A 27,907-nucleotide genomic window follows, 5' to 3' on the forward strand; every position below is an offset into this window, starting at 1 on the left:
TGAAATAGGTGGCTCAATTCTGAGTACCATATTCTAATAAGGATGGCAACTATGGGAAGACAAGAAGATGAAGGGTTTCTAGGTCATACCATGAGGCTCGATGGAAGGAACTGAGGATGTTTACCTCAGAGAAGGGGAGAGGGGATTTAAGTTTCTTTCATTTAAGACCTGAGAGGGCAAAAATGGGAGAATTGTAGATTTAGCTAGCAGTCAAATGTGAGGAAAAGTGTCTGAACAAAGTATGAGTTTCACCTAAATGGAAGTCGTCAGGTGTGGGATGATCACTTGGGCAAAGTTGGAGGAGTCTTCTCTATTCCGTGTGATATAAAAAAATAATGATGATTGCAACTGTTTGTTTTTAAATATTTAATGGTTAAAAAAAGTGCTTTGTTTTACAGATCAATGAATACACATTACATGGGAATGGCCTAAAATAGTCTTGGAAACTCCACTAGGCAATTAAATCACAGACAAAGTCTATTAAAATAAAACTGTTTATGATTGGAGCGTAAGCTATTTTCAATAGCAACAATGAGATAATTTCTAATGACATAAATAGCTTTTAATTGTAAAATTCTGCAATGATTAAAATTAACCTTGGTATTGTAGAGCCTATGACTTTAATGAGAAGATTCTTAACAACAGCTCAAAAAAAAAATAGATTTACACGTTCCCCTTTTTCCAGTTGGGTTTGATGAATGAATAATGGGAGCTTCTCTACATGCAGTCAGAATTAACTATGTTTTTAAAAAACATAAATAGTTTCTGAGTTGCCCCCTCCTCAATTGCCAACAAAACTAATTAAATATGAAGAGAACAGTATTCTGAAAACATACTCTGAGAGCACATAGCACCAGGAATTCACTACCTAACATGGTGGGCTGAGATTACAAAGCAAGAAGATAGGGATGATGTTCTATGATATTTCTACAATTAGATTTGCTTACAGAGCTGGGAAGGGGGGAAAGAGGCAACAAAGCTTACTGCAGATATGGTTATAGAGAATTCTGTCTGCATATTATCCCCAAAAGGAATACATGGGGATTCTCGAAAGAACTATTCCATCGGAGAGAAGACATGGGTGCTTAGGGGGAAGAAATAAAGGTTTATATGGTACCTATTAGGTGCCAGGCCTAGTGCTAAGTAAGCTGTTTTACAAATACTATCTCATTTGAACCTCATAACAACCCTGTGAGGTAGGAAATCATTACCATTTTGCAGCTGAAAAAAACTGAGGCAGATGACTTGCTTAGGGTCATACCGCTAGTAAATATCTGAGGGGGGATTTGAACTCAGATCTTCCTGCCTCCAGGCTCAGGGCTCTCTTCACTGCACCCCTTTCCCCCACGCCCCTCCAGCTGTTTATCAACAGAACCCTCAGATCAGTCATTAGCAAAATGGCAAAGCTAGGAATTTCCCCACTGCAGCTGTCACCTCACCAGAATATTTCCTCTGAGATCATCACAAAGAATGTATGAATGTCTAGATAATTTTTTTAAAATCTGGAAGGCTTATTCCACTCATTACATTCTTCATGTAGAAGATCTGCCTCTCACTCTCCAATCTCGGAACCCCTTTTTTTAGAATTGAGGTGCAAATTCACTGCTAAGCTTAGCATGGAGAAAGCTAGGTACTAAATACATACACCCGTCAAAGAAAGTCTAAGCTAGAGATCAATTAACTCCTGTCAGTGAGAAGTGTTTTATAAATCTACCAACTAATTAATGCAGACTAAAAGGATTTTCTAAAAAAAGCTGGTGTTAGCTGAGGATTATTGAAATAATACAAGTAAGTCCTTAAAGATAACCATGCCTGAAACACTTGCTTATGACTTTATAGCCAATCCCCCAACTTGGGAAAAAAAAGTCACGAAAGCACACGTACAGGATCCCTTGGCATTTAATATGTGCAAAATTGCTTACCATTTTATTTCAAACTTTGGTTAAATATTTATTTAGTCTAAGTATTTCAGACACGTTATGGAAGCCATACAAAAATGATTACGAACATAATAATGAGGTAAGTTAAAATTCTACCAGTGCAAAAAGCAAGCGTATGCCCAAAGCAATGCATACAGGTTAAATAAATGTGGCTGCTGGCAGCTCTCGGAGTCAGGAGGGGCAGAGCTGGCAGGCCGGAGAAGCTCATTGTAAACATTGGTTTAAAGATATAGATCTAAAAATTCATACATCTCATCTACCATCCCCCTCCCCCCCCAAAAGGCCAAGGTTGCCTAACACAAGAGTAGTGCATTTATTTTGCCTTAGAGTTCAGGGTCTCTCATTTGGAGTGTCGAAGATTTTGCATATTTCTTCAGGAAAACCTTGGTAAGACACATTCATTACAAATACTGTAGTATAAAAATCCCGATTCTTTACAAAAGTTATATATTAAAATATTCTATACATCTTAAATTAGTTGTTGGAACATACATACATCAATTCATTCAATTTGTCCAATGGAAACTGTGCATTAAGTTAAGACATCCCCTACTCACCCTACATGGTATAAAAAATGATTGCAAACAGTCTTGGGTGGTTCTTCGTTCTGGACATCCGCACTGCAATTATTGCTCAATGTCGATTTCCGAGGTGAACAGGAAGTGGTTCTATGAAATCACTAACAACGGCTACAGACAAGCGCCCTGGAGCCTCGTAACACCTCCCTACCTACCAAAGGATGGAATCACACCTGAGTAAGGCTGTCCGATGCTTATATTTAAGATGTAAAAAAAGTGTGTACAATTTCAAGGTTAAAAAACAATGCAAAAATAAAACATTTAGGACATTTACAAAATCTTACAAATGTTTAAAATACTTTGTCAAAACTTCTCTCCCGTTAAGGTGCATCTTCTACTTTGAACTTGATTCCTTCCTTTCTGCAAAAGAGCAACACACACACACACACACACACACACACACACACACACACACTTCAGTTCTGACTGGTGAATGGTGAAGGAGAAAATGTATTGGCAGCATTCAAATAGGAATGGCTCTTAAAAAGAGAAGTGAAACTCTTCAGGGAGGCATTCTCCCCACCCCTGCTGCACAAGATGAATGGTCTGGTGCCCAGAGAAGGGAAATGTTCAAGGTCATATAAGCTGACTAGCTTGTGGCAAAGAGGGGGCCTCAACCCAGACTCTAGACTCCCGAGTCCTGCATTCCTGAGGACAGCGGAACCCCACCAATGCTAGGAAGGATGGACAAATACCAAGGGATTCATTCTCTTCTTCCTCTTGTGATCAGTCAGGTGGCTAAGCTATCTAAACATGAGCTGGAAAATCGAGACTTTCTCTCTTCATCCAGTCTTTAAGGCCCAAATGAAAACCCAAAAAAGTGACTAAGAAATCCACATCACACATCTCATCCCAAGACAAACTGCTGGAGAGCAGAAGTAAGTCAGGGAGCAGTAATAATATCTTTCCATTGTTAGGCGAGAGAGCTGTAACAGCCATTCAACAGTACTTGAGATAAAAGGGGGAATTGTTTCCCCTCCAAAGACAAGCTTTTTAAAGAAAGCTTTATCCTCAGGGATGGACCAAGGCAGATTTCTCAAAGGACTTCTTTGCTTCTTTTTTACTATTATTGAGATCTAAAATTGAGTGACTATGTTTCTATAACATTTGGTTTCGGTGAAATCTGTTAGCCACATGAGTACAGAATCCCTAAAATGAACTGACCTTCACTACCATTTACTAAGGAACAACTAGTTGTCAAGCAAAGAACTGAGGTTTACAGAACCCCTGAACCACCATTACCTTGAAGCCATCGAACCTGGGTAGCAGGTCCATAGCCCTTTTCATTCTTGGCTGATATTCTGAACACGATGGCAGGCCTGGAGGTGTAATCAACATGTGCATTGGCGAGCTGCCCTGCAGTTACTACACAGGAAGTTTTCAGGCCGCAATAAATCCGCATGAACATGGGCTGACTTGGATTATCTGGCACCTGTGCTGTACGAATAGCCAAGTAGGCAGAATATTCCAAAATATTCCCAGAGGGTGAAGCTGGAGGTTCCCAGGAAAGGTGTATACAGTCCACATTCTTGAGGGGAAAGAAAGAGAACGAGAAGATCCAGGTTCTTAGGCATGGTCTATGCTTTTTAGAAGCCCTCTCATGTTCAAAATGCTGATTGTTACCATGATTTTTAAATGAGAGGCCAGATGTTTTATATTATCCTTTTAATACACCAAGCCTACCTGGAGCAACAACGCCTTGATTTCTATTTTGCTACATAGAACTTGGGAACTGGTGGTCACGTCTTGGAGATCCACAAGATGGCACTCTTTCTTCCCTGTAAGCCACCCCCTTCACTAGATTTTTTGAGGTTCTCTACTTATACCATTATATCATCTTCAAAGAGCGATAGTTTTGTTTCTTTCCATTTTTTTTCTACTCGTCTTGCTATAGCTAGCATTTTCTAGTATAATATTAAATAGTAGAGCTGATAATGGGCATCCTTGCTTCACCCTAGATCTTACTGCATCCCTTCACTAGAGAGAAACAATTTCAGAATGATTGTAAACTTAAACTAGATACTCATCTTGAAATTTTGGTTCTCAAACTCAGGATGATGTACTAAGAGAAAAGTTAGATTTCCTGACCTTTCTGCCTTTTGAGCTCTAAGTTCTCCATAATTTTGTCTCATCAGTTTCTCTAAATCTAAATAATTGGTCAAATGTTTAACTCTTTCAGGAGCCACCTTTCCAAGTACTACCATTTCATTTAAAAAGTTATCCATAATCCTGGTCTAATGCCATGCAAAAACCGCCTACAGCTCTAGCCACAGTTAAGTCTTAGGCTAACTTCTTACCTTTGAGATTCTGACAGCACAAGGTGCCCCAGGAAAACCAGGGATACAAGTTTTAAATTCACTGATTTTGCTGAAAGGGCCTATCCCACAGCCATTGATTGCAGCGATCCTGAATCTGTACACTGTGCCTGGAACAAGATCTTGTTTCTTAAGTAAACTGTAGTCTGGGACATCTGTATTTCCTACCTGAATTTTTAAATACAAGCAGAAGTCAGAGAAAAAAAGGATGTCCCTACAATATGCTATAACTTTTCCAATTAAGTGACTAAATTGTAAGATACCAAAGTGAGCGAAACACTGCACCTACCACTCATTACTCATCCTGAGACTTAGTGTTAATTATAACCTGTCAAAAAAAAGGTCTTCGACAATAGACATAATGACTAAAAAAAGTATGATTCAGGAATGCAATACTAAAACAATTTGAAATTGTTGCTGAAGGCTAGATGCTGCAGACTGCAGGCATTTCTCTTACCAGAGTAATACCTTGAGGTCTGAATAAGTCCCTGGAGAAAATCTTAATGGTTACTAAAGGCATTAAATTTGAATTATGAGAAAGTTTCCTTTGTATGAATGAGATCTCAACACATACAGAAAGCTTATCTGGCAGAATATTACTGAATTCAATAGGAAATTGTTTAAAAAAATACTACCACACAAACAGCATATGAAAGCCACAAGTAACATTTTAAAAAAACCCTTATCTTCTTAGAATTGATATAAGTACTGGCTCTAAGACAGAAAAACAAGGGCTAAGCATTTGGAGTTACATAGTTAGGAAGTGTCTAAGGCCAGATTTGAACCTAAGACTTCCCTACTCCAGCCTTAGTTCTCTCTCCATTGTGCTACCTAGATGCCTCTGAAACTTATTTTTGTAATTACTATATGCCAAGAGAAAAGCCATGAGTTGTTACCTAGTATGGTTAAAGAATTTGGGGGAGGTCACCTTGAGACGCTTCCCAAGAATTTTAAGTAGAACTATCTGAGAACTACTTACCTCTTGAAGTAGATACAAAGGCAGTAGTTTGTAAGCTAAAAAAATGCTACATAAATATGGGTTATGTCACTGTACTCATTTCACAAATAAGCTTAGTAATTTAACTTCTTAAAAATACATATATGACTCAAAATTGTGGTCTATGATGGTGATGGAATACTATTGTGCTATAAGGAATGATGAACAGGAGGATTTCAGAAAGAGCTGGAAAGACCTATGTGAACTGATGCAGAGTGAAATGAGCAGAACCAGAACACTGTACATAGTAATGGTAATATTGTGGAATGTTCAAATGTGAAAGCTTTGCTACTCTCAGCAATACAATGATCCAGGACAATTCAGAAGGTCTTAGGACAAAGTATGCCATCCACCTCCAGAGAAAGAAAGTTGGAGTCAGAATGCAAATGGAAGCATGTGATTTTTCAATTGTTTATTTGGGCAGCTTATGTTTTAGGGTTTTGTTTTTATAAGATTATTCACTTACAAAAATGAACAATATGAAAAAACTTTTAATTAAAAAAAGAAAAACCATAAATAAATAAATAATGAACTATGTTTTGTATGAAAATACATGTATAACTCAGATTGAATTGCCTGCCAGCACCGGGAGGGAGATAAGTTCGATCATATAACTTAGGAAAACTTGTGTGGAAATTTGTTATTAAATGTAATTGATAAATTTATAAATATAATATGAAAAATATATATGGTTTATAAATAGATAAGCATTTTTAAAAAATGGTTTAGGAATGGGGGCAGCTGGGTAGCTCAGTGGAGTGAGAGTCAGGCCTAGAGACGGGAGGTCCTAGGTTCAAATCTGGCCTCAGACACTTCCTAGCTGTGTGACCCTGGGCAAGTCACTTAACCCCCATTGCCTACCCTTACCACTCTTCTGCCTTGGAGCCAATACACAGTACTGACTCCAAGACAGAAGGTAAGGGTTTAAAAAAAAAAAATGGTTTAGGAAGAATAAAAGAAACCCTAGCCACTAACAATCATACAAATATTCACTGGATCAGGATACTTGAACTAATGATCACATTGACTGTTGCTTATAGAACAATTTGAAGTTTCAGAACCAAAATTTTATAGCCTTAAATATTCTCCTACCTGGCACAGTCCCATTTATATAATGGGAATGCTTTGAAAATGTTGGTTACAATTTAAAGGGGTGTGTGTGTGAGGGAGCACATAAATATGTATTCACATACACAGAGGGGATAATATATTAGAGGCTACCTTTGAGATATTTTGCTTTCCTTTTGGCAGCAAGTAGAACTGGTTGACCAAAGCAGTGTTGTTTTTGAAGATCCCCACATCACACCACTGTCTTTCTCCTCTTTTTTCTAGGGTCATTGGCTTTGAAGTCGTATCTTTCTAGTATCAGAGAAAGAGGCATTATATAGTTTTGCTGTACTATAGCATAATAACATAAATTAGTTTAAGTAAACCCACTCAGTGTCATTGGTAAACATTACCACACCAACAGGTCCCACAAGTAAACAGTCTTCGTATTAGATTATTAGTGATCCAACAATGCTAAATCAAAGCCTAGGAGGTGGGAGGTTTTGTGCTCAGGCAGCTTCTGAATGACCAACTGAATGGGAGTTTGTACTCTTTGGGATTGTTTCCTTTCAAATACCAGTCAGCTTAAATGAGGAGGTTATTTTGGAGACTACAGCTTTAAAATGGTCTGGCTAATGTTACAATTGGCTCCTAGAGGAATGAGCTGAGAGCTAGTCATTCTGAGCCAGTTTACTTCTAAGCTCAGAGGCAACCTGTAAAGGAACAGTTATCTTTGGGCTTAAAATAAATACCTGGGATTCTGCAGAACCTCATAGCAGTGGCCAAAACCAAAATACATTTTGAATGTAGTCTACCATGCAGGTGAACTGCATATAGCAGACAACAGTCATTTTGAGTATCTTCCAGCTAAAAAGAAAACAAAAAAGCTGCCCTATTTTAAAGCTTCCTCTGATGACAAATGGGATCAGAATGTCTACCCCTTGCACTGCTGCTAAGTCCTTAAGCCATCTCCCTAATAGATATGAGATGGGACTGCTTCCATGGTCAAAAACGAATCAAGGACTTCCATTATTCTCATCTTATATAGGTATAGGAACATGAAGTTATTATGCTGTCTGCCATTAGTTGTTTGTCTTTAGGACCGGTCTGTTAGAAGGAGAAGCCCTGTAAGGCCAAAGATTAACCCTGCCAAATGTATGGGTCTCCAAAGCCTAGCACCGAGTTCTGCCCAAATCTTCTTTGACAGGCAATACCTCCCTCCCACCCCCTCCCCCGCTGTTATTTTTTTCCTTTAAAGAATCAATTGCTCCAGATGCTGCTTCTTTTGGGATTTGATGTCTTTATTAAAACCAAGTGCACTGCAAAAAGCCATTATAAAAATGATCATGCAATTATTTTTGAACTAAGGCAGAATACTTCTGGCTAAAAGGACATGAGAGCCAAACTGAATTCATTTGAACTATCCTCTCCTCAAGGAGAAAGAAGAATTACTATATATAAAGAGGCCAAGAAGCCTAGGGCCATTCCATCTAATAATGGGAAGGAAAAGAAGAGACATAAAAAAGGGAAATAAATACTAATAGGAAAACTAGAGCAGTCTTTTCCATATAACAGGAAATTCGCCAGCCACAAGATGCTACTTTTGGTAAGAGGCCATTTAAGGATGCTGAAGTTTTTTTGGATAAGTTCTTAGATTAGACCTACAATGGATTTAATGTCTCAAATATTTTGTGGGTCTATCTAGTTGGCAGGGGTGCCAATGCTACAGAAATAGAATGGTGGGCTGGGCTAGGCTGGGCTCAGGTTCAACTCAAACACAGCAACTCTTGGACTTCATTTGTGGCTGACTGTGGTATTCATATTTCTCTTTAAAACTCTTCCATTTTCTACATTTGGCTTATATTTGTATGTTTTATGTAATGTACATTATATCTATCTATCTAGATAGATCTCGTATTTATATTTATAGATTAGCTCATGTAGTAGCTGACTATTGTTATCCTTTTTCTTCCACTTTATATATCTGGTTATTTTTTTAACCACATCAAAATTTAATTCCAGATGCTACCACAGAAGAGTTAGAAAATGATGCCAGTTTCAAAACATAATCAATATTTAGAAAGCAGGTGCTTCCAGACATCTAGCATCACACAGCACCATCAAGTCAAGAGGCCACACTTACTGATAACGAAAGAGCAGAGTCCTGGGTTTCAGCAGAGCTGAGTTTAGTTGAAGGTTGCATGAAGGCTTCATCAGCTAAAAATAGATTTTCAAATGATACTTATCAGATATCTTATTTTTTTTAAAGGCACAAATCACTCAAATATCACTTATAAATACACCCCTACCTCAGGTTAATAGATGGTTCCTTCAAAAATGATAGTATTGACATTACAAGAGAGAGCAGCTGGGTGGCTCAGTGGATTGAGAGCCAGACCCGAAGATGGGAGGTCCTGGGTTCAAATCTGGCCTCAGACACTTCCTTGCTGTAAGACCCTGGGCAAGTCACTTAACCCCTACTGCCTAGCCCTTACCACTCTTCTGCCTTAGAACTGATGCTTAGTATGTAAGCATACTAAAAACAAAAAACAAAAAACAAAAAAAACCAAAAAAAAAACAAGAAACAAACAACTGGAGAAACTTCACAGAAATGAAGTTCTCAATGAGCTTAGAAGAGTTTCAGGATTTGGTGCATTTCAACCTCTACTTGAAATGATTAGTGACATTATCATACAATAATCAGCATTAGTTGGGGTAGGATTATATTTCATTATATATAGTTATATTAATATAATGTATGTAGCAAGAATAATAGTATTTATTATAATATGTGTATTGTATGATACAGGAACAGAAATTCCAATAGCCAAGTGACAGGTATGTAATTTGACTCCTACTGACTCACAAAAAAGCAATTCTACTTAAAAGTTAAAAGAAAATATGGAAAATGAGAAATCAGGTAAGTTGGGAAAGTTATTCATTCATGGCCTAAAATGAAATATCACATTTTGGGGGATAATCAGCACTGGGAGTGAGTGGATGGGTGCTAGCCCATGCACACATGCACACACTGTTCTCATTCCAGTGGTCAGGGAGCTAGAGAAGCAGAGAAACTCAGAGACTGTATTAGCTACAATGGTCTTGCTTTCTGGGAAAAGGTTTCATTACTTCAAGGTGAATGGTTTTTTAAAAACCTTTACTTTTTGTCTTAAAATTGATACAAGTTTTGACTTCAAGAGAGAAGAGGCCAGCCAATGGGGGGGGGAGGGAGGGATTAAGTGACTTGCCCAGGGTCACCCAGCTAAGAAGTGTCTGAGGTCAGGTTTGAATTCCCATCCCCATGCTGCCTCCCAAGATGAATTTTATACACAGGACTGAAAATATAGCACATGAAATATCTCAAACCTTCTGATTTTGCACTGAATGCTGTTAGCGATGTTTCATCTTTAATGACTGCTCCATTTGTACTGGATGACTCTGTTTTAATGACCCGGTGCGGTACTGTGCTGTGTGTACCAGAAATGGCACTGGATGCAGCAGCTTCAGGATTTACCGTCCTTGAATCCATACCATATGATTCACTGACATTCTTTGAAGTTCGAGCACCTATAGTTAAAAGGAAACAAAAAAATCACTTGCAGAGAATTTCAGGCCTGACTGATTCAGTGAGGCCCTGGGCCAAATGACTATACCTCAATTTGAGGTTTCAAAAACTTTTTTGTAATGAACCTAACGGTCTACAAGAACATATCAATATACAAACAAGAACCAAAAAGAGATTATACATGGACTTGAATTCCTAGCACAGGAGTTTTACGTTTGCAGGGTTTTTTTTTAGTTAGTATTAACTTTAACAAGATAGTAACAAAACCACCCTGCCTGGCTCTCTCTCCTTCTGAAGCTTTTCTGCTCTGCATCCTGCTTTTGGGTTTTACATATCAATATTTCATTGCCTTTTTACTCTCTTTTTCGGGGGTAAGGGGGGCAATTCCTATCCCAATCTACCAACGTCTTTCCTCCTAAACAAGCATTTTGAAAGACTATCATCTCAAATTAATTGTTAGCATTCAGAAAAAGCAGTCTCTTGAGGCAAATAGAAAAAGCTGTGTTGGGTACATCCACCATTCTAAAAGAAGCCAAGAGTTCTCCTCTGGGCAGGGTGTGGCCCACGGCATTATGAAAACCAGATGACAGTTTATGAAGGCACTGAGTTTTTCCTGTATTAAATGACCTTGTCTGTATTAGAGTCTGAACATATTCGATTTCAGAATCTGGAAAAACTCTGCAAAATACTAATTAAACAGATTCAAGTGTACCACATGTTAAACTTCAAGATACTTCAAAAGAGTGGCTATAAATGAACGTGGGTACTCCTTGCACCTTCGTATCAGCCCTTCCACCCCTTACTATTTGCATGAGTCACTCAGGCCAAAATTAGCCATGTTTTGGTCAACATCCTGCATATTAAGTCCCACTGAACTTGGCTGTGGTGGTTCTAGGATATTCAAAGTCTATCAGTGGACCTAAACATGAACATTAATAAACATTAATTTCCACGTCAAATAATAATAGCTAACGTTTATATAACATATGTATGTGCCAGGCACTGTGCAGGGCACTTTACAATGATCTTATCTGACCCTTACAACTCTATTATTATCCCTGTCTTACAGAAGAGAAACTGAGGCAAACAGAGCCTGATGAAATAAAATTAAAATTTTAAAACAAGTTGGTTTTTTTCTATGATGCTGGATGCAAAAAGCATTTATAGCCTTTCTGAGGCTTGCATAGCCATGTGTATGAGGAGATGACGAGACAGAAGGAGTTTGGAAGTCTCTGCTGCCCAAAATATTCAGGCCCTGCCACAGAAAGCTCCTCCAACCCCAGACACAGGCCACAGATGCTACAAAATAACTGTGAGGAAGCCATTTCAGGGCCCAGGCCATGAAGACACAGCGAGGCAGGCAGTGAGCACCGAGGACTGTACGTCACGAGAGAGTCCACAACGGGAAGCTGCTCACACGGAGTGTGCAGGCTCTGCATTTGACACACAAGCCACTTCCCAGCCATGCCCGCCAACCTCTCCCCACGTGTGCCTGGAGGGCAGGGAGCGACTTCCTCAGGGCTTTGCACCCCTAGTGCTTCGCTGGGTGCCTGGCACACCATCACTGGGGTTTTAATAAACTTTTGCTGATGACATGCACACCTCACTCCCTCGTGCCTTCCTAGACTTCTGACACCGTAGGTATATTCTTTGATCCAGTGACAGCAGCCTCCTGGCTATTCCACGAACAAGACCCTCTATCTCTTGGCTTCCTGGAATTGTCTCTGGATGTCCCCCATGCCAGTAAATGCTTTCCATCTTCCACTCTACCTACTGACTTCCTTGGCTTACTTTTAAGTCCCAACTGTGGACAGCTAGGTGGCACAGTGGAAAGAGTGCCAAGCCTGGAGTCAGGGAGACTCCTCTTCTTGAGTTCAAATCCAGTCTCAGACACTTACTAGCTGTGTGACCCTGGGGAAGTCACTTAACCCTGCCTGCCTCAGTTTCCTCATCTGTCAAATGACCTGGAAAAGAAAACAGCAGACCACTCCAGTATCTCTGCCAAGAAAACCTCAAATGGAGTCACAAAGAGATAGACACAACTGAACAACAACAAAATCCCACCTTCTACAGGAAGTCTTCCCCAATTCTTCTTAATTCCAGTTGCCTTCCTTCTGTTCATTATTCCCTATATATCCTCCTTAGAGCTTTGTCTATGTTTGTGTTCAGGTTATCTCCCTATTAAACGGTAAGCTCCTGGAGGGCAGGGATTGTCTAGTGCCTCTTTCTGTATCCAGAGCATTTAGCCCAGGGGCTGGCACGTAATAGGTCCTTAACAAATGCTTACTGCCCACCCCCCGCAAACTATAAACAAAAGCACCTAATAGTGATAGATGACAAGCTGTGTGATTTCCCCTTTTTTGTAGGTTCCCAGTAAGTAAGGAGGCATGCTCCGCTTCGGTGACTTGGAACCAATGCTGTCCATTGTACCATGTGTTTTTTCAAAAGCCCATGGTATTCTCTGACCGCATCATAGGAGAGTCTTGGCCATTCAACTGAAAGGTTGGCCTCCCTACCTTCATTTTTCTTGAGCACCTTTGCTGAAGAGCTACCATCTGCCACATTAGTTGCCAAAGCAAAGGATGGGAGAGAAGAAGTGTTGGACTCCATTTCTTTAAGATGCGATTGGCTTTTTACCGCGGCTCCTTTCATGATTATGTGGTCAGATTCTCTACTATTTCCCGTGTCTTCTAGCTTTAACAATTCTTGAGACAAGAGAGAGACTGGCATCTACAAGAAGGAAGATGAGTACTAAAATCTGTCCTCATTTTTTAAAGGTAGGAATACAAACAAAAATTAAGAGATGAATTCTATTTTTAAATTATTATTAATTTTACTATAATTCAACTACTTTATAAGTCTCACTTATTAATATTATTTTTTTTAATTAGAAGAACTCTCACTTTTTTAACAGTTTAAGAAAGGAGTTTTCTTTCACTCTTTTTTCTTTAAACTCTTACTTTCTGTCTTAGTAACAACTCTAAGACTGAAGGACAAGAGCCAGGCAAATGAGGTTAAATGACTTGCGGAGGGACACATAGCTAGGAAGCATCTGAGGCCATATTTGAACTCAGGTCCTCCTGACTGCAGGTCTCATGTTCTATCCACTGTGCCACCTAGAAGGCCTTTTTAAGTTAAATTTTTAAATATTTTAAACTATTTTTGTTGTTTCTTTGCTATCGAAGGCTATAAAACCAAGAGTGAGAACTGTGACTACCACAAAGAGCAAACAGGCTCCAGGTGGGGGCCTTGTCTACAATGGAGTTTATCAGACTGTTTTGTGTTCTATTTCGACTGTGCACTGGTTTGAAGATGGGGGAGGTCCAGATTGGAGAAGTGGAAACATGATCAATTTTTCCCCCCATGTTTTGGATAGGTCAGACAACTACATTCCCAAAATGTGGTGAGATACCATACCACTTTCCTCAAATAAGGCTCAATTTTCTGTAAAGCAGAAAAACTTCCCTCTCCTCAAGCCAACCACCACCACCACCAAGGTGAGCCTAATCCAAGTACTGGGGCAAGGGTGGGGGCTTGGTTTTATATCTATAAACTGGGGTGTTAAGTTTACTGGTCTTTTCCACAAGAGACACAATATACAACTACAACCTGTAAGAAGGACCAAAAATAGAATGGAAATCTATAGGGCTTTTCTGCATCCTAAACGACACATAAGAACAGTCTGAATCTCAATCCGTGACACAAGGAAAAAGGGAAAAGTAGATGATTTGGATGGTGGAACAAAATTCAAGTCTCCAGGAAATGTTACCTTCTAGACTAACTCAGGTCTGGAGTTGCCAACATTTTACTTACGTTGTTGGGAACAGTGTTATTACTGGCTTGTCTGGGGAAACTTGCTTGGATTCCTGCAAGGAGAGAAAATTCAGAGCAACAGACTCTAGGAACTGCAATGTATGCCACTGAAACAATCAGTCACATTATTCACTTCTTTCAGAAAAACCCAGGTCAGCGGTAATCAGAAGCCCCTTAGAAAGCTCGTCAGGTTTTCTAATCAATTTACCTGTAACGAGACCTCCCCCACCCCAGAGTCCCACTCGGCATGGCTGTTAGCGTGTGCTTCTGGTATGTTGAGTCTGATTTTAAAACTACTATAAAAGCGGTAATAAGGCCTATTTAGGACAAAAACAGATTTGTCTGGGCACACCACAGCATCACCTGGCAAGTTTGTGTGAGAATCCGGTGATGCCGTGAGGTATGGCAGGTCTGTGTTCAGTTGAAGAAGATAGCCTTCCACAGTAGGAACTTCATCCCATTTCACTTGGAAAGAGTTTGTAGTAGCTTTGATCACCTGGACTTGTGATGGTGCTGGTGGTTTCTCTAAAGAAAAATACCTTGGTTAGACTACTGAGTAATTGCAAACTTTAAAAATATATTTGCTGGCAGCAGCTAGTTGCCACATTGGATAGAGCACCAGGCCTAGAGACAGGAGGTCCTGGGTTCAAATCTGACCTCAGACATTTCCATCTGGGTGACCCTGGGGAAGTCACATAACTCCCACTGCCTAGCCCTTGTCATTCTTCTGCCTTGGAACCAATACTTAGTATCAATTCTAAGACAGAAGGCAGGGGTTTAAAAACAAAACAAAAAATGCCTGAATATCTAAGAATTGTGGATTAAAGTGTGGAATGAATTAAGACAATGAAGTTGCTGTTGGGAAACATTCTTACCTACCAGTATCAAGGTACCAAAGATCTTTGCAGCAAACTTGATTATTCATGGCCTTTTTGTAGCCATCCCTTCCACTCCAGAAGTAGAGGCGCGTCCCGATGGCAACAGCACAGTGGCCAGCTCTCGGTCTCGGTCGTGAATTCTTTTTGTCTTCCTGAGAATCAGAGACTAGACTTGTCCATTCTGCTGTATCTAAAACCAGAAGTGAAATAAATTCACCAAGTAATTTTTTTAAGTTCTTCTGTTAAAAAGAATAAATCAAAAGGCAGAAATACTAACCCAAATTTAGGTAAGAAAATGAACTGGTACACCGCCATTCGCAGTCCCGAGGAGAAGCTTCGATGCTATTCATGGTTTGTGGAACCCATCCACCAAAAATGTACATCCTGGAGAGAAGCAACAACGGCTCTAGAGTACTTCTGCATGGACAATTTACTCCTTTCATTTCTGACTTGAAATGGAAATTTAATTTCTCACTCACCATATTCAAAACCTCACTTTACTATCCCAGATTCTACAATTGGCCTCCATCTGTGTATGCATCAATGTTGTCCAGAAAAGAACTTTTAAGAATTAGGAACTTTCAGACAAGCTATCAAAACCAAACTTTTTTTAAGTCATGACTTTAGAATAGTCTTTGAATATAAAATAAAATGTAAAATAAACTGGTGATATATTGTATATTGGGGCAGCTGAGTGGTGCAGTAGACAGAGTACCAGACCTGGAGTCAAGAGGACCTGAGTTCCAATCTAGACTCAGCAACTTATTAGCCATGTGACCCTGGGCAAGTAAATCCCATTGGCCCCAATTTCCTCACCTATAACATGAGCTGAAGGAAATAGCAAAGCATTCCAGTATCTTTGTCCCAAATCCCCAAATGGGGTCAAAAAGAGTTGGACATGAGTGAACAACAAACAAAAATATTGTATCTTACAGTATATAGCATATGTAAGCATCATTTATACTTGTAAAGGTATCCAACTCCATCCCTATCTCCAAATTGTCCATGAAAACTCTTGGGTGGGGCCAAAACTAGATTAAAATGTAACTGGGAAATGTTTAAGAAACTAAACATAAGCTACAACATAATGTTAATTTGTGTTTCTTTTCTTTTTCCTTAAAAACAAAACAAACAAAAAAAACTTCTTACCTTCTGTCTTAGAATCAATACAAATACTGGCTCCAAGGAAGAAGAGCAGAAAGTGCTAGGCAGTTGGGGTTAAGTGACTTGCCTAAGGTCACACAGCCAGGATATATCTGAGGTCAGATTAGAATGCAGGACCTCCAGGTCTGGCTCTCTATCCACTGATCCACCTAACTGCCCCTTCAAAAGTTAAGTTATGAAAGGAAAGAACTTGGTAACCATAGCCATTTTGTGAGGCAGGTAGTACAAATACCGTTCCCATTTTTTAATACAAGAAAGCTAGAGCTCAGAAAATATCAATGACTTGTCCAAGGTCACAGAGTCAGTGACAAAACCAAGACTCAAACCCTTATCCAAGCCTGACCTCAAGATTAGGTTACTCTTTTTATCATAATACCTGCCATATTTCAGCATGGAAAATAATGCAACACAAACTTAATGCTTAGATAGAAGGAAAGGAAGGGAGGAAGGTTAGAAGGGAAAGAAGAGAGGGAGAAAGGAATGGACAGAGGGAAGGAAAGGAAGAAGAAAGGGAAGAGCAGGAGGGGAGAGAAGGAAAGGAGGGAGGGAAGATGAGAGGAAAGAAAAGGGAAGGAAGGGAAGATTCAGGTAGTACCTATTTTTGTCTCAGGCACTGGGAGTTAGGTGCTATTCTTATCTCCATTTTAGAGTTGAGGAAACTGAGGCAGATAGAAATTAAACGACTTGCTCAGGATCATGCTGTTAGCATCTGAAGATAGATTTGAACTTAAGTTTTCCAAAATCCAGGCCCAGTGCTCTACCCACCAAGTACCTAGCTGCCTCAAATGGATCAAAGTTCAGGATGAACTAATTACAAGAAGAAGCTAAATTCCCTCTGATGTTCCTTTTACTTTATTAGGTTTTTGGTGAAGGAAGAAAGCTTTTTAAAAACAGAGTAGGCCAAGATTTCTTTGGTGAAATGGCCAGTTTCCTAAACTATAACAAAGCGTTAAGTCATAAAACTAGAGAATATCCTTTAAACAAATGGCATTTAAGAGAAGGAGGATGATCAGAGCAGATCCAACACCCCAATAGAAAACACGAGAGCATTCTCTGGAAGGCAGCGCGCTAGCAGTTTGAGAAAAAGGCTACATGTATCAGGCCTACAGTGTCCAAGGCATTCTGCCTCAGAAGGAGCTCCTGAAGAGAATTGACTCCCACAAGGATTTCCCAGTCAGTCAAACCAAGAGGTGGCATGGGCAAGGCTCTGACTCCAGGAAGGCCAGGTCAGCTGTTGCCGCTCTTAAGCCCCGTGTCCCCGCCACAGGCCAAACTCTTTAAGAGAACCGAACCTACTTGTTTCCTATGACATTAGCTGTGTGAAGACTTCTCGGGAGTGGTACAGTCCCTTTGGTTTCTGGTTGTGACCAGGACATGGTTTCTGAAAGTTAAACAGACACAAACCTCTGTTAGTGGCTTCCATGACTGTGGCTTTTGCAGATTCTTTTGACAAGAAAGTATGTCATACTAATCCAACTTTAATGAATAATTTCCTATTGAATGCTGGACACGGAATCAAGGAAGACCTGAGTTCAAATCCTACCTTAGATGATTACCAGCTGTGTGACCCTAGGTAAGTCATTTAATCTCTCTGTGCCTCATTTTTCTCATCTGCAAAATAGGAATAACAATAATGCTTACCTCCAAAGGTTGTTGTGGGGATGAAATGAGATCATATTTGCAAAACACTTTGCAAACCTTAAAGTACTATATACATATATAAATGCTAGCTATTATTACTATTGTAAAATGTGTAATAGTTGACCAACTTTATATAGACATATTCCAGTACTGCTTAATAGTAACAATAGCTAACACTTTGTTGTAGTTCAGCCACTCAGTTGTGTTCAACTCTACATGACCCCATGGCCAAAGTCCAAGTTTTCTTGGCAAAAATATGGGAGGGGTTTGTCATTTCCTTCTCCACTGGGTCCCCAATTTGACAGATGAGGAACTGAGGCAAATAGGAGTTAAGGATCTTGGCCAGAGTCTCAAAGTGTTCTGGGGCTAGATTTGAACTCACATCTTTCTGACTCTAGGCCCAGGGCTCTATCCACTGCACAACCTAATTGCCCAGCAACAACATTTGAGTGCTACTTAATAATAACTGCTAATGCTTATATAGCACCTTAAAATTTGCAGACACCTTTACAAATAGTCTCTCACTGATCCTTACAACAACCCAAGGAAGCAGATACTATTATTATCCCTGTTTTACAAATCAGGAAACAGGCCCTCAGCTTAAGGGATCTGTCCAGGGTCATACAGCTCCTAAGTGTCTGAGGTAAAATTTGAACTCAGGTCTTCTGACTCTAAGTCAGTTTGGGCCTCTCTCCACCATGCCACCTCTATGTCTAATGAAGGGCTACTTATTCATCTCTCTTGGTGCTTACTCTGCAGAATGAATAGCCCCAAAGCATTTCAAATAGATCATGGTCTCAGTATCACAGGATCATAGGTAAGCATCATAGAAGGGGAAAGAGAAGAGTAGCTCACCTGGCCTCTAGTCTTGGTTACGTCTGGAAATCACTGGGGGATCATTCACCAACAAGCTAAAACCTCCATCATCTTGCTAATAATAGCAACACTGGAAAGCCTGTGTCTGCTCCTTTGGGGTTCACTCTATTAAAGTTATTGTTCAGTCTGGATTCTGGCAGCTGTTATCTCCCAGCCCTCAGAGCATTTCCCTCCTTTCTCAGCATTCAGTGCCTGGTCCACAGTCTCTTTCCATTCCACCCCTTGTCCTCATGTCATGTTGCTGTTCCCTCCAAAACCCCAACTTCCTGTCTCTCAATGTTCTCTCCCACACTCCACTTCAGCTGCCTTGACTCTCCTTCCATAACTAAGCACTCTGAAATTCCATTCTCTGATTCCAGTCTAAGATCAGGCCTTTCTCTCCACAAACTCATCCCTCGTCCCCCTTCTAACCCACGATTTCTTTGCCTCCTACCATTTCCCAGGCCATCTATCACCCTTGCCCTGGCTCCTCTCATCCCCTCCTCATTTTGCCCCTTAGTGAACACTGATTCAGCTCTAAGCTGGCCTCCCCTCCCGAATCCTTTGCTCCCTCATATTATCCCTGCTCCATTCTTAACAAACTCAAACCCCAAGCCTGGATTATTTTTCACCCCCTATCTCCTACCCACCACCTCTGCCTCTACTTACAAGTTTTTGGAGGGAGGTTGAAGGAGTCTTCCAACCCAACTGACTGGATCCACCACAAATTTACTTTCTCTAATCTCGGCTTGGCCTTCTTGGCATCAAGTCAGCCTTTTTCTCCTTCATAATTGGTTCTCTATCTCACTTAACACAACCATTTGAAACCCTCTCTTCTCTCCTCAAGCCCCGCAGAGCACCCCCACCCTGATCTCCCCCTATTGCTTGGCCCCAGACTCTCAGGAGTTCTACTTTACAAAAAAAAACTCAAAACAAACAAAAAAGGAGGATTTCTGCCGAAACCTCCCTCTTGTCCCTTGTTTATTGTCATCCCACCATTTCCTCTGTTACTCCAGTATCCGATGAAATGGTGGTCCTTCTCCTTGCAAACAGGGCAATCCCTCTATCTGCATCTTTGACCCCAACCCTTATTGTTTGTTTATAGGAGGCTGCTCCTATCACTGCCAGTTTAGTGGTATCTTTTCCATTTTAGTCTTGACTGCTCTTCTATAGCTGGCCTCCTCTCCTCCTGCAGATGGTCTCCCCGCTGGGATGTTGTGACATGCTTCTCTCCTGGTTCTCCTCCTGCCTCTTTGAATGCTCCTCCCTAGTCTATTTGGGTTCACCATCCATAACCTGCTCCCCGTCCCAAAAAAAATGATGGGTGCCCTGAGGCTCTGTCCTGGGCTTTCTTTTCTCTCTACACTCTTACTTGGTGACTACATGAGTTCCCATGGGCCTCTACACAGATGACTCCCAGGCCTACTTCTACATCTAGAACTGCTTATTGGATATTTTATAGTGGATGGTCCACAGGCACCTCTAGGTTAGCATCTTCCTTCTTTCCTATTCCCTACCCTCAGCATGACCCCTCTCTGCAACAGCCCCTACAGCAGCCCCTTCTCCTCATCACCTCTCCCTTCAACTATTACAACAAACTCTTTGGTGGACTGCCTGCCTCTGCCTTCTCTTCCCTTTCTAATCCATTCTTCACACTACTGAACTCAGGCCTGACCCTGTGGTGCTAGTCTCCAGCCTCTCCCGTGAGTTCCAGTGGCTCCCTAGTGTTTGGCACTTTGAGCTATTACCAACCCGGATCCCCTCCTAGAACTCTCTCATCTGGCCACATGAGCCTCCTTGTTCTTCACCCAAAGAACTCCATCTTCCAGCTCCTTGCCTTGGCACTGGCTGTGCCCTGAGCCTGGCAACCTCTCCCTGCCCACCTTCCCTCCTCTGCAGCTGTGACTTTTTTCAAAGCTCAGCTCAAGCCTTTTCTAGTGGACTTCTCGCACACGTGCACCCATACGTGTCCATACTCACGTGTCTACAAGCTATCTCCTCCTTCAGAGAGAAGAGACTTTAGGCTTTTTCTTCATTCTGCCTGCCATACATGGACTTAATGCTTATGAACTGATAACACAGCACTAACGGGAGTAGATCAATTGGGAAGCTCCCCTCATCTGGGCCACCCCCAGGGGCCAGTCATAGAACCCAATGCATTCATTGGAAACATTTCTGGGTCTATTTCTTTCTTTCTTTCTTTTTTTAAATCCTCAACTTCAGTGTATTGTCTCATAGGTGGAAGAGTGGTAAGGGTGGGCAATGGGGGTCAAGTGACTTGCCCAGGGTCACCCAGCTGGGAAGTGTCTGAGGCCAGATTTGAACCTAGGACTTCCCATCTCTAGGCCTGACTCTCAATCCACTGAGCTACCTAGCTGCCCCTGGGTCTATTTCTTTAAAAAAACAAACAAACAAAAAAAAACCTTCACCTTCCATCTTGGAATCAATGCTATGTATTGGCTCCAAGGCAGAAGAGAGGTAAGGGCTAGGCAATGGGGCTTAGGTGACTTGTCCAAGGTCACACAGCTAGGAAGTGTCTGAGGCCAGATTGGAATCTGGGACTTCCTAGCTCTGGGCCTGGTTCTCCATCCACTGAGCTACCCCCTACCTGACCTGGGGTCCAAAACGCACAACTCACCTAGATCAAGTTGCCATAAGTCATCAAGTCGGGAACCACACATTCCACCAAAAATGTACATTTTGGGATTCCCTGAATCTTTCCTGCAATATATAACAGCTGTGTGGGATTCTCGTGGGGAAGGCATGATCCCTTTGGTCACTGGAATGCTCCAGCCCACGACGCCAGACCCATGCTGCAACTCCAGTTCATAGAAGTCATTTAAATATCTAGAGGATGAAAAGCAAATTAAGATTTTTAAACCCAGCTGGGAATACTTTGGGGAAAAAGTATACATACACACGGGCACATATACCCATACAATGATGGTATGTGCCCATGCGTGCAAACACACAAGTACATACAATGTACATGTGCATAGGTGTGTTTGGTTTATGAGCACGTCTGTAGCAAACAGGCCATCCGTGGAGGCTTCTCCAGAAGGGCCTGCAGTCAGAGGGAGCTCGGGGCGACCCTTCCTTTAGCTTGGCTGAGACGCCAGCAGGGGGCCAGGGGAGGAGCCACACTGCACCTCAGACTCAGTTCTTCATATCTCTGCTGGTTCTTTTTTCATAAGTGCATGCGCGCGCACACACACACACACACACACACACACACACACACACACACACACCCCCCTTTATGGAGTCTTTTCATTTCCAAGGTGAGGAAAGAGGCTTTCCTTCTCTCCGGATCAGGCCTCGGGCGCTTTATTCCTTTGGGCCAGATCAAGCGAGCCAAGAGCTGTAAAGGGCTCAGCAAAGTCTCCCTCTTTTATAGGCAATTGCAGAGAAGCTTGAGAAGGGACTCTTACCGGCATTCACCTTCTTCAATCAAAAGAGCCTAAGCCTATAGGTATCTTGGAAATGGCACGGAGCTGGTGTCAGACACAGAGTCAAGGAGCCCCGAGTTCAAAACCTACCTCAGACACTTGCTAGTTGTATGACCCTGGGCAAGTCATTTAACCCCTTTGAGCCTCAGTTTCCTCATCTACAAAATGGGAATAGCAACAGCACCTATTTCACAGAGTTTTGACTAGGACCAAATGAAATAATATCTGTAAAGCACTTTGAAAACTTGTTCAACTAAATGCACCTTATTTATTAAATATTAAAAGTCACCGTAGTACATTCTGCTACTTAAGAAAGCTAAAATGTAATAAAAATAATAATGTATGATAATATAATTTATATTATTTAATAGGATTTATTATAATAATTTAAAATAATAAAATAAAAGCAATTTAAGATTTACATTTTAATCATTTTATTCTATTCCCCAACTATGTATTTATAATTCAATGTGTTATGATTTAGGATCTCCCACTAATTAAAAGCTCTGGTAGTCTGTCTGATGTGATAAATGGCATCTCTAAATATAAACTTTGGTTTTAAAAAGGAAGAAGTTCTCTGTTTACTGGGGGCCAATTATTTCTTATTGCTGAAAAATATTTCCACTGGGAATCTCCAGAGTCTTGGTATATAAGAGAAATTCGCTCCCCCCCCCCCCCAAGTTGTTTGGCCAAATACACAGATCCAAAATTTTGAAGGAAAGAATACAAGCACAAAAAAGGTCACATAACCAAACTTGTATTGAATTATTTCAAGGCCATCTTGCCAATGCACTGAATAATTTGCATTGGACCTACACGATAAATTATACTCTCCCCTCTCCCAACAACTCCCTCTATGTTGAGGCTAAGAACATAAGCAAAATCTACATTTGAGACTCACTCCATTCTTCAAAATTAAAAAAAAAAAAAAAAACAACTACAAAAATGTAACTAAAAAATTCAAATTGCCCATATCAGTCACTTAGACACTGCCCAAGTCACAGCAATGTACCAACATTTGAAGATAGATATCACAGGGGTGTGCAGGGGCCAGATCCAAATACTGATTATTAAATATTCAATGTAAGCTTTTGTATGTTTGAAGTCAGAAAATACTACAAATCAGGCCTTCACTTACTGTTCTGTTGATTGTCTAGACTTAAGAAAGTGAAAGAAGATGATAATAATGCAGAATAAATGGAAAAGGGTGTCATGCATATTTTTTTCTGGAGAGCTGGTTGTTAAACTAGCACACTACTGGATAATAGTAATTTAGCTTAAAATTAAAAACCTCTAAAATATAACTCTGAGATGCTCTATATAGATTCCAGGATGGGAAGGGAATAAGCATTTATATAGTACCTACTATGTGCCAGACACTTTTACAAATATCTCATTTGTTCCTTACAACATCCCTGGGAGGCAGGTGCTATTATTGTGATTGTTCAGTCATTTCAGTAGTGTCTATCTCTTTGTGACCCCGTTTGGGGTTTTCCTAGCAAAGAGAGATACTGGTATGTTTTGCCATTTCCCATTGCAGCAGCTCATTTGACAAATGAAGAAACTGAGACAAACAAGGTGAAGTGACTTGCCTAGGGTCACACAGCTATGAAGTGTCTGAGGGCAGATTTGAACCCCAGTCTTCCTGACTCCAAGCCTGGTGCTCTATCCATTGCACCACCTAACTTCTTGGTGCTAAGTATCTAGGCCAGATTTGAATTGAGGTCTTCCTGGCTCCAAGTTCAACACTCTATCCACTGTGTCACCATTATATCTAAGGAGCCAAACAAAATTAACCTCCTCTCCCTCCCTCCCCAACACCCCATAAAGATATGGTCTCCATTAAGTATAATTAGATTAGGCCAAGAGAGCCCCTTAGATAATTAAATGGAATGACAGAACCCAAAGCAATTTCTAATTTTCTGTTATGGCTTAAAGCACTTCATCTGAAACTGGTCAGCATACCTGGGGACGTTACTGTTTGAGTCTTCACTCTCATTGGCCAGGCCACCAAATAAATAACACTTATTACCATATAAAGAAAAGCTATGCCCAAGTCGAGGACAAGGAGGTAAACCAGTAGCAGGAGGTCGAGGTTTCACTTTTTTCCAAAGCCAACGGCTTGCCTTTAAAAAAAAAAAAAAAAAAAAGGAAAAGGAAAAGAAGACTAGAAGTGCTTATATCACCAGGAGCATAGAAGTTGCTATAATAAACTATCTCCTGAATCTAAATTAAGGCAAGTCCAAAATAACTAGAGTTGCTTTTCTCTACCTCCCCATGTTGTGAACTTTATTTTTTGAAGGGTAAAAAGCAAACACAGAATTTTAAATACATACATTCAAGGTATCATAGAGTTTTTATAATTCAAACTCCATCTTATCTACAGAACATTACAGTTATGACCTGGAAAGAATTATTTATAGTTTGCAAAAACAGTTTACATATGTTAAGCCATTTGATTTAAATTGATAAAGGTAATCTTGAGGACACTCAAATTCTGAGATACTTTTTAAATAGATATAACATCTTTTAAATTACGTTAAATATAGCTTGTGTCGAGTATTACTTTTGTTATAACTCTCTCCCAGTGGGAAGTGGTAAAACATCAACTTGTAATTAATTAGAACACTAGGTTCTCCAGTTTCTTGGTCTCAACATCTCTGTCCCAAATTCCTAGTAAAATGGGATACTTGAAACCACTTTCAAATTGATTGCTTCTAAATGATACATTTTGCCCTCCTGGGAGAGTTATCAATGACTGCTTAAGCTTTGGGAAATTGAACATTTTCTAGGTATATAAATAAAAGCCATTTACAAGGTGTAGAAAGATGTAGTTTAACCTACAGGCAAAATGAACACTGCAACAGTTATCTAAAGTTTGAATACAGAAGCAACATTTGTAACAGGTTTCTAACCATGGGACTAATAGCTACTTCCTGAAATGGAAACATTTGCTGGATTAGCAAACTACTTAAAACTTGAAGCTTTCCACCAACACTGGGTGGAGAGAAGTACACAAGAAAGCAAGCTCTGCTCACCTGTAATTCATAGAGCTCATTGCTGTATCTTCCATATTCAACCATTCCTCCAAAGACCAGGATTCTGGTGCCATCACAGACAAACCCATGGGCAGCGCAGCCTGGAGGAATATCACCTCTAACAGCAGGCAGGAACCACTGGTTTGTAACTATCAAAAAAGGAATCCACAGGACAAAGTGAGTTCAAATGAACTTAGAGGTGGCCTGAACCTGTGGTTTTACTCACTTCCAGGGTGAGATCTCCCTCCACTCCAAGATCCAGAAGGAGCCACATAGCTCTGGACATGGCCAATGTGCTTATGTTTCATTTGACTATACATATTTATTACAAGAGTTCTTTTTTTTCCTTTTAAATTGAAGTTGGATGGGAGTGAGAGAAAATGCATTTTAACTTAAAATGGAAAAAAAAATGGAATAAATGAAAAGGAAGGCAGGAAGGAACTTCCCTCCATCTATGAAGTTCAGGCAACTGGTCTATATTATTCTTAGAAGTTACCTAGGGCAGTGATGGGCAAACTATTCCCCACAGGCCAGATGCAGGCCATAGTTTGCCCATCACTGCCTTAAGCAATTCCCTAATCACTACACCTGGATATGGCCTGGATCTGGCCCGTGGGGAATAGTTTGCCCATCATTGATAGGGTACTGAAAGACTAAGTGATTTGTCCTAGTCATAGGACCACAACTCTAGAGGCTGAAGGGATTTCAGAATGAGAAAACTGAGACCCAGACAGGTTATTAAATTAGCTTCTCAAAGTCACAGAAATAGTAAATGGTAGACACTGAAGGGAACCCAAAGACCCCGGCCTCAATCCACAAAGCAAAATCCCTTTTGATATGTATAAGCAGAGGACTTTGAAATGCAACTCCCCCAACTCTACCCTTTCCAAAGATTTAAAAGGTAGGGGAAGTTAACAGTTGGAAGGTCAGGGGTACTTAAGAGTACCAATAAATCAGAATAGCCAGAGGTCAATTAGCTCACTGAGTCACTCCATTGGTGTCAAAAACTTCCAGACAGACTTCAAGTCCACCATTCAATCCATTGCTCCCCACAGTCTCTCTCAATGAAGTTTATTTGAGTGAGGAATACAGGGGTTTATTATTCTCTTAGGGCAGCCTAGCCAGAAGGAAGTTACCAGTGATGAAACAGGTGGCAGATAATAAAAGTCATTAGCCTTCAGCACAAACCGCCAGGGAGAAAGAAACAGCTTCCCTTCCAATGCAGGGAACATTTGCAAGAGAGCAAAAAATAAAAAATTAAAAAGCCTCACTTCCTCTCCTGGGAGGGCCAGTCTCCCAGAGGCGGGGCTTTCTGATCCAGGACACTGGTGATTTGCTGAAGAGCTAGCTTGGGTCCCTTCGGACTGCCCCTGGGATCTAAGAGGTAGGCCAGCTCACAGATAAACCTCAGCCTCATCCTCTCCCAGCTGTCAAAGCTCAGATGAAAACTCTCCCGGATGTTACTACTAATCTTGAGAGTCAGCTTGATGAAATGGAAAGAACACTGGCCACAAAGTCCAAAGACTTGAGTTCAAATCCAAGTTCTGCCATTACCTCCCTGGATGAATTTGGGTAAATCACTTTCACCTCCATGGTCTCAGTTTCCTCATCTCTAAAATGAGATGGTTGGATTAGATGGCCTCTGGGGTTCCTTCTGGCTCAAAAGTTATGACAGGAGGGTGGGGAGTCAGAGCTGGTTCTTCAATTAGGTCCACAGTTATAATCAGTCAACAAACATTTATTAATTGTTACTGGTGCTCAAATCCCAAGGACTATAGAGAGGGACCCTGGGACTCATCTATTAGAATATTCTCCATTTAGAGCTGAGCAGGACCTCCTAGGAGACCACCAGTCCAACCCCTTCAATTTACCGGTAACAAAGAGCCCAACTGTCTTACCAACCCAGGGCATTAGGGGCTAATCGGAACCAGGTTTTCTCTGAGTCCAAGTCAAGAGCTCTGCTCTCGACAATAGGGAGTGCGACTCCCTCCAGCTTCGGATCTCGGAGCCTAAGCAGCCCTATCATTTATAAATGGGTAAACTGAGGCTGGGAATGGTCGTAGAATGGAGGGGGTTACAGGAACTCTTCGAGACCAGTCCCCTCGTTTGCAGATGGGGAAACTGAGGTTGAGGATGATAGTAGAACTGATGAATATCAAGAGACCACTATGTGGCGGGTGGCGGAAGGGGAAACTGAGGCTCAAGGGAAGTAAGGCCGGGTTGGCTTGAACCCGACTGGACCGGGCCGACATCTCTGGGAGCCGGGGGCCAGGCCTCGCTCTGAAGGGGGGAACGGAGCGTGGCCAGAGGCGGGGAGCCCGGGAACAGGTCTGGCGCCGTGACAGCTGGCCCGGGCCCGGGTCAAGGTCAAGGCCGGGGTCAGTGCCGGGGTCACGGTCACAGCCGCGGCCACTCGGGATCCGCGCCCGCCCGCCCGCCCGCCCCGGGGCCAATCGCCGCCTACCCGTGTTGTAGACGTGCAGTTCGTCCGCGATGCCCTCGTTGCCTCCGCCGAAGATGATCATGAGCTCCCGGATGGCCACCGCCCGGTGGCCGTGCCGGGCGCGGGGAACCTGCCCCGTGAACGAGGAAACCCGCCTCCAGTTCAGGAGGGAGGGAGCCGCCAT

The 27,907-nt window shown here is 41.3% G+C and overlaps 1 protein-coding gene across 1 annotated transcript; it reads right to left on the reverse strand.

The window, feature by feature from the left end:
• Positions 1 to 351: 351 nt before the first annotated feature.
• On the reverse strand, positions 352 to 27,907 carry HCFC2 (host cell factor C2). Its single transcript, XM_044679789.1, has 16 exons — positions 27,745 to 27,907; positions 25,281 to 25,429; positions 24,208 to 24,368; positions 21,432 to 21,640; positions 17,594 to 17,678; positions 15,411 to 15,517; positions 15,135 to 15,323; positions 14,619 to 14,780; positions 14,252 to 14,308; positions 12,959 to 13,132; positions 10,244 to 10,444; positions 9,021 to 9,094; positions 7,052 to 7,189; positions 4,816 to 5,001; positions 3,761 to 4,046; positions 352 to 2,878 (listed from the first exon to the last, which is right to left on the reverse strand). The coding sequence occupies exons 1-16, from the start codon at positions 27,905 to 27,907 to the stop codon at positions 2,853 to 2,855; spliced, it is 2,367 nt and encodes a 788-aa protein (XP_044535724.1). The 3' UTR covers positions 352 to 2,852.

This window comes from Gracilinanus agilis, chromosome 5, assembly GCF_016433145.1.
Source record: "Gracilinanus agilis isolate LMUSP501 chromosome 5, AgileGrace, whole genome shotgun sequence".
NCBI classification, from domain to species: Eukaryota; Metazoa; Chordata; class Mammalia; order Didelphimorphia; family Didelphidae; genus Gracilinanus; species Gracilinanus agilis.

Bases quoted from the DNA above. Each gene is read 5' to 3' on its own strand.
- HCFC2 (XM_044679789.1), bottom strand. From the start codon at position 27,907: ATGGCGGCTCCCTCCCTCCTGAACTGGAGGCGGGTTTCCTCGTTCACG. The intron at 24,369-25,280 runs GTGAGCAGAGCT...TTTTTTTTAAAG, and splicing joins ATGAGCTCTATGAATTACAG to GCAAGCCGTTGGCTTTGGAA. The intron at 21,641-24,207 runs GTATGCTGACCA...TTCATCCTCTAG, and splicing joins TCAAACAGTAACGTCCCCAG to ATATTTAAATGACTTCTATG.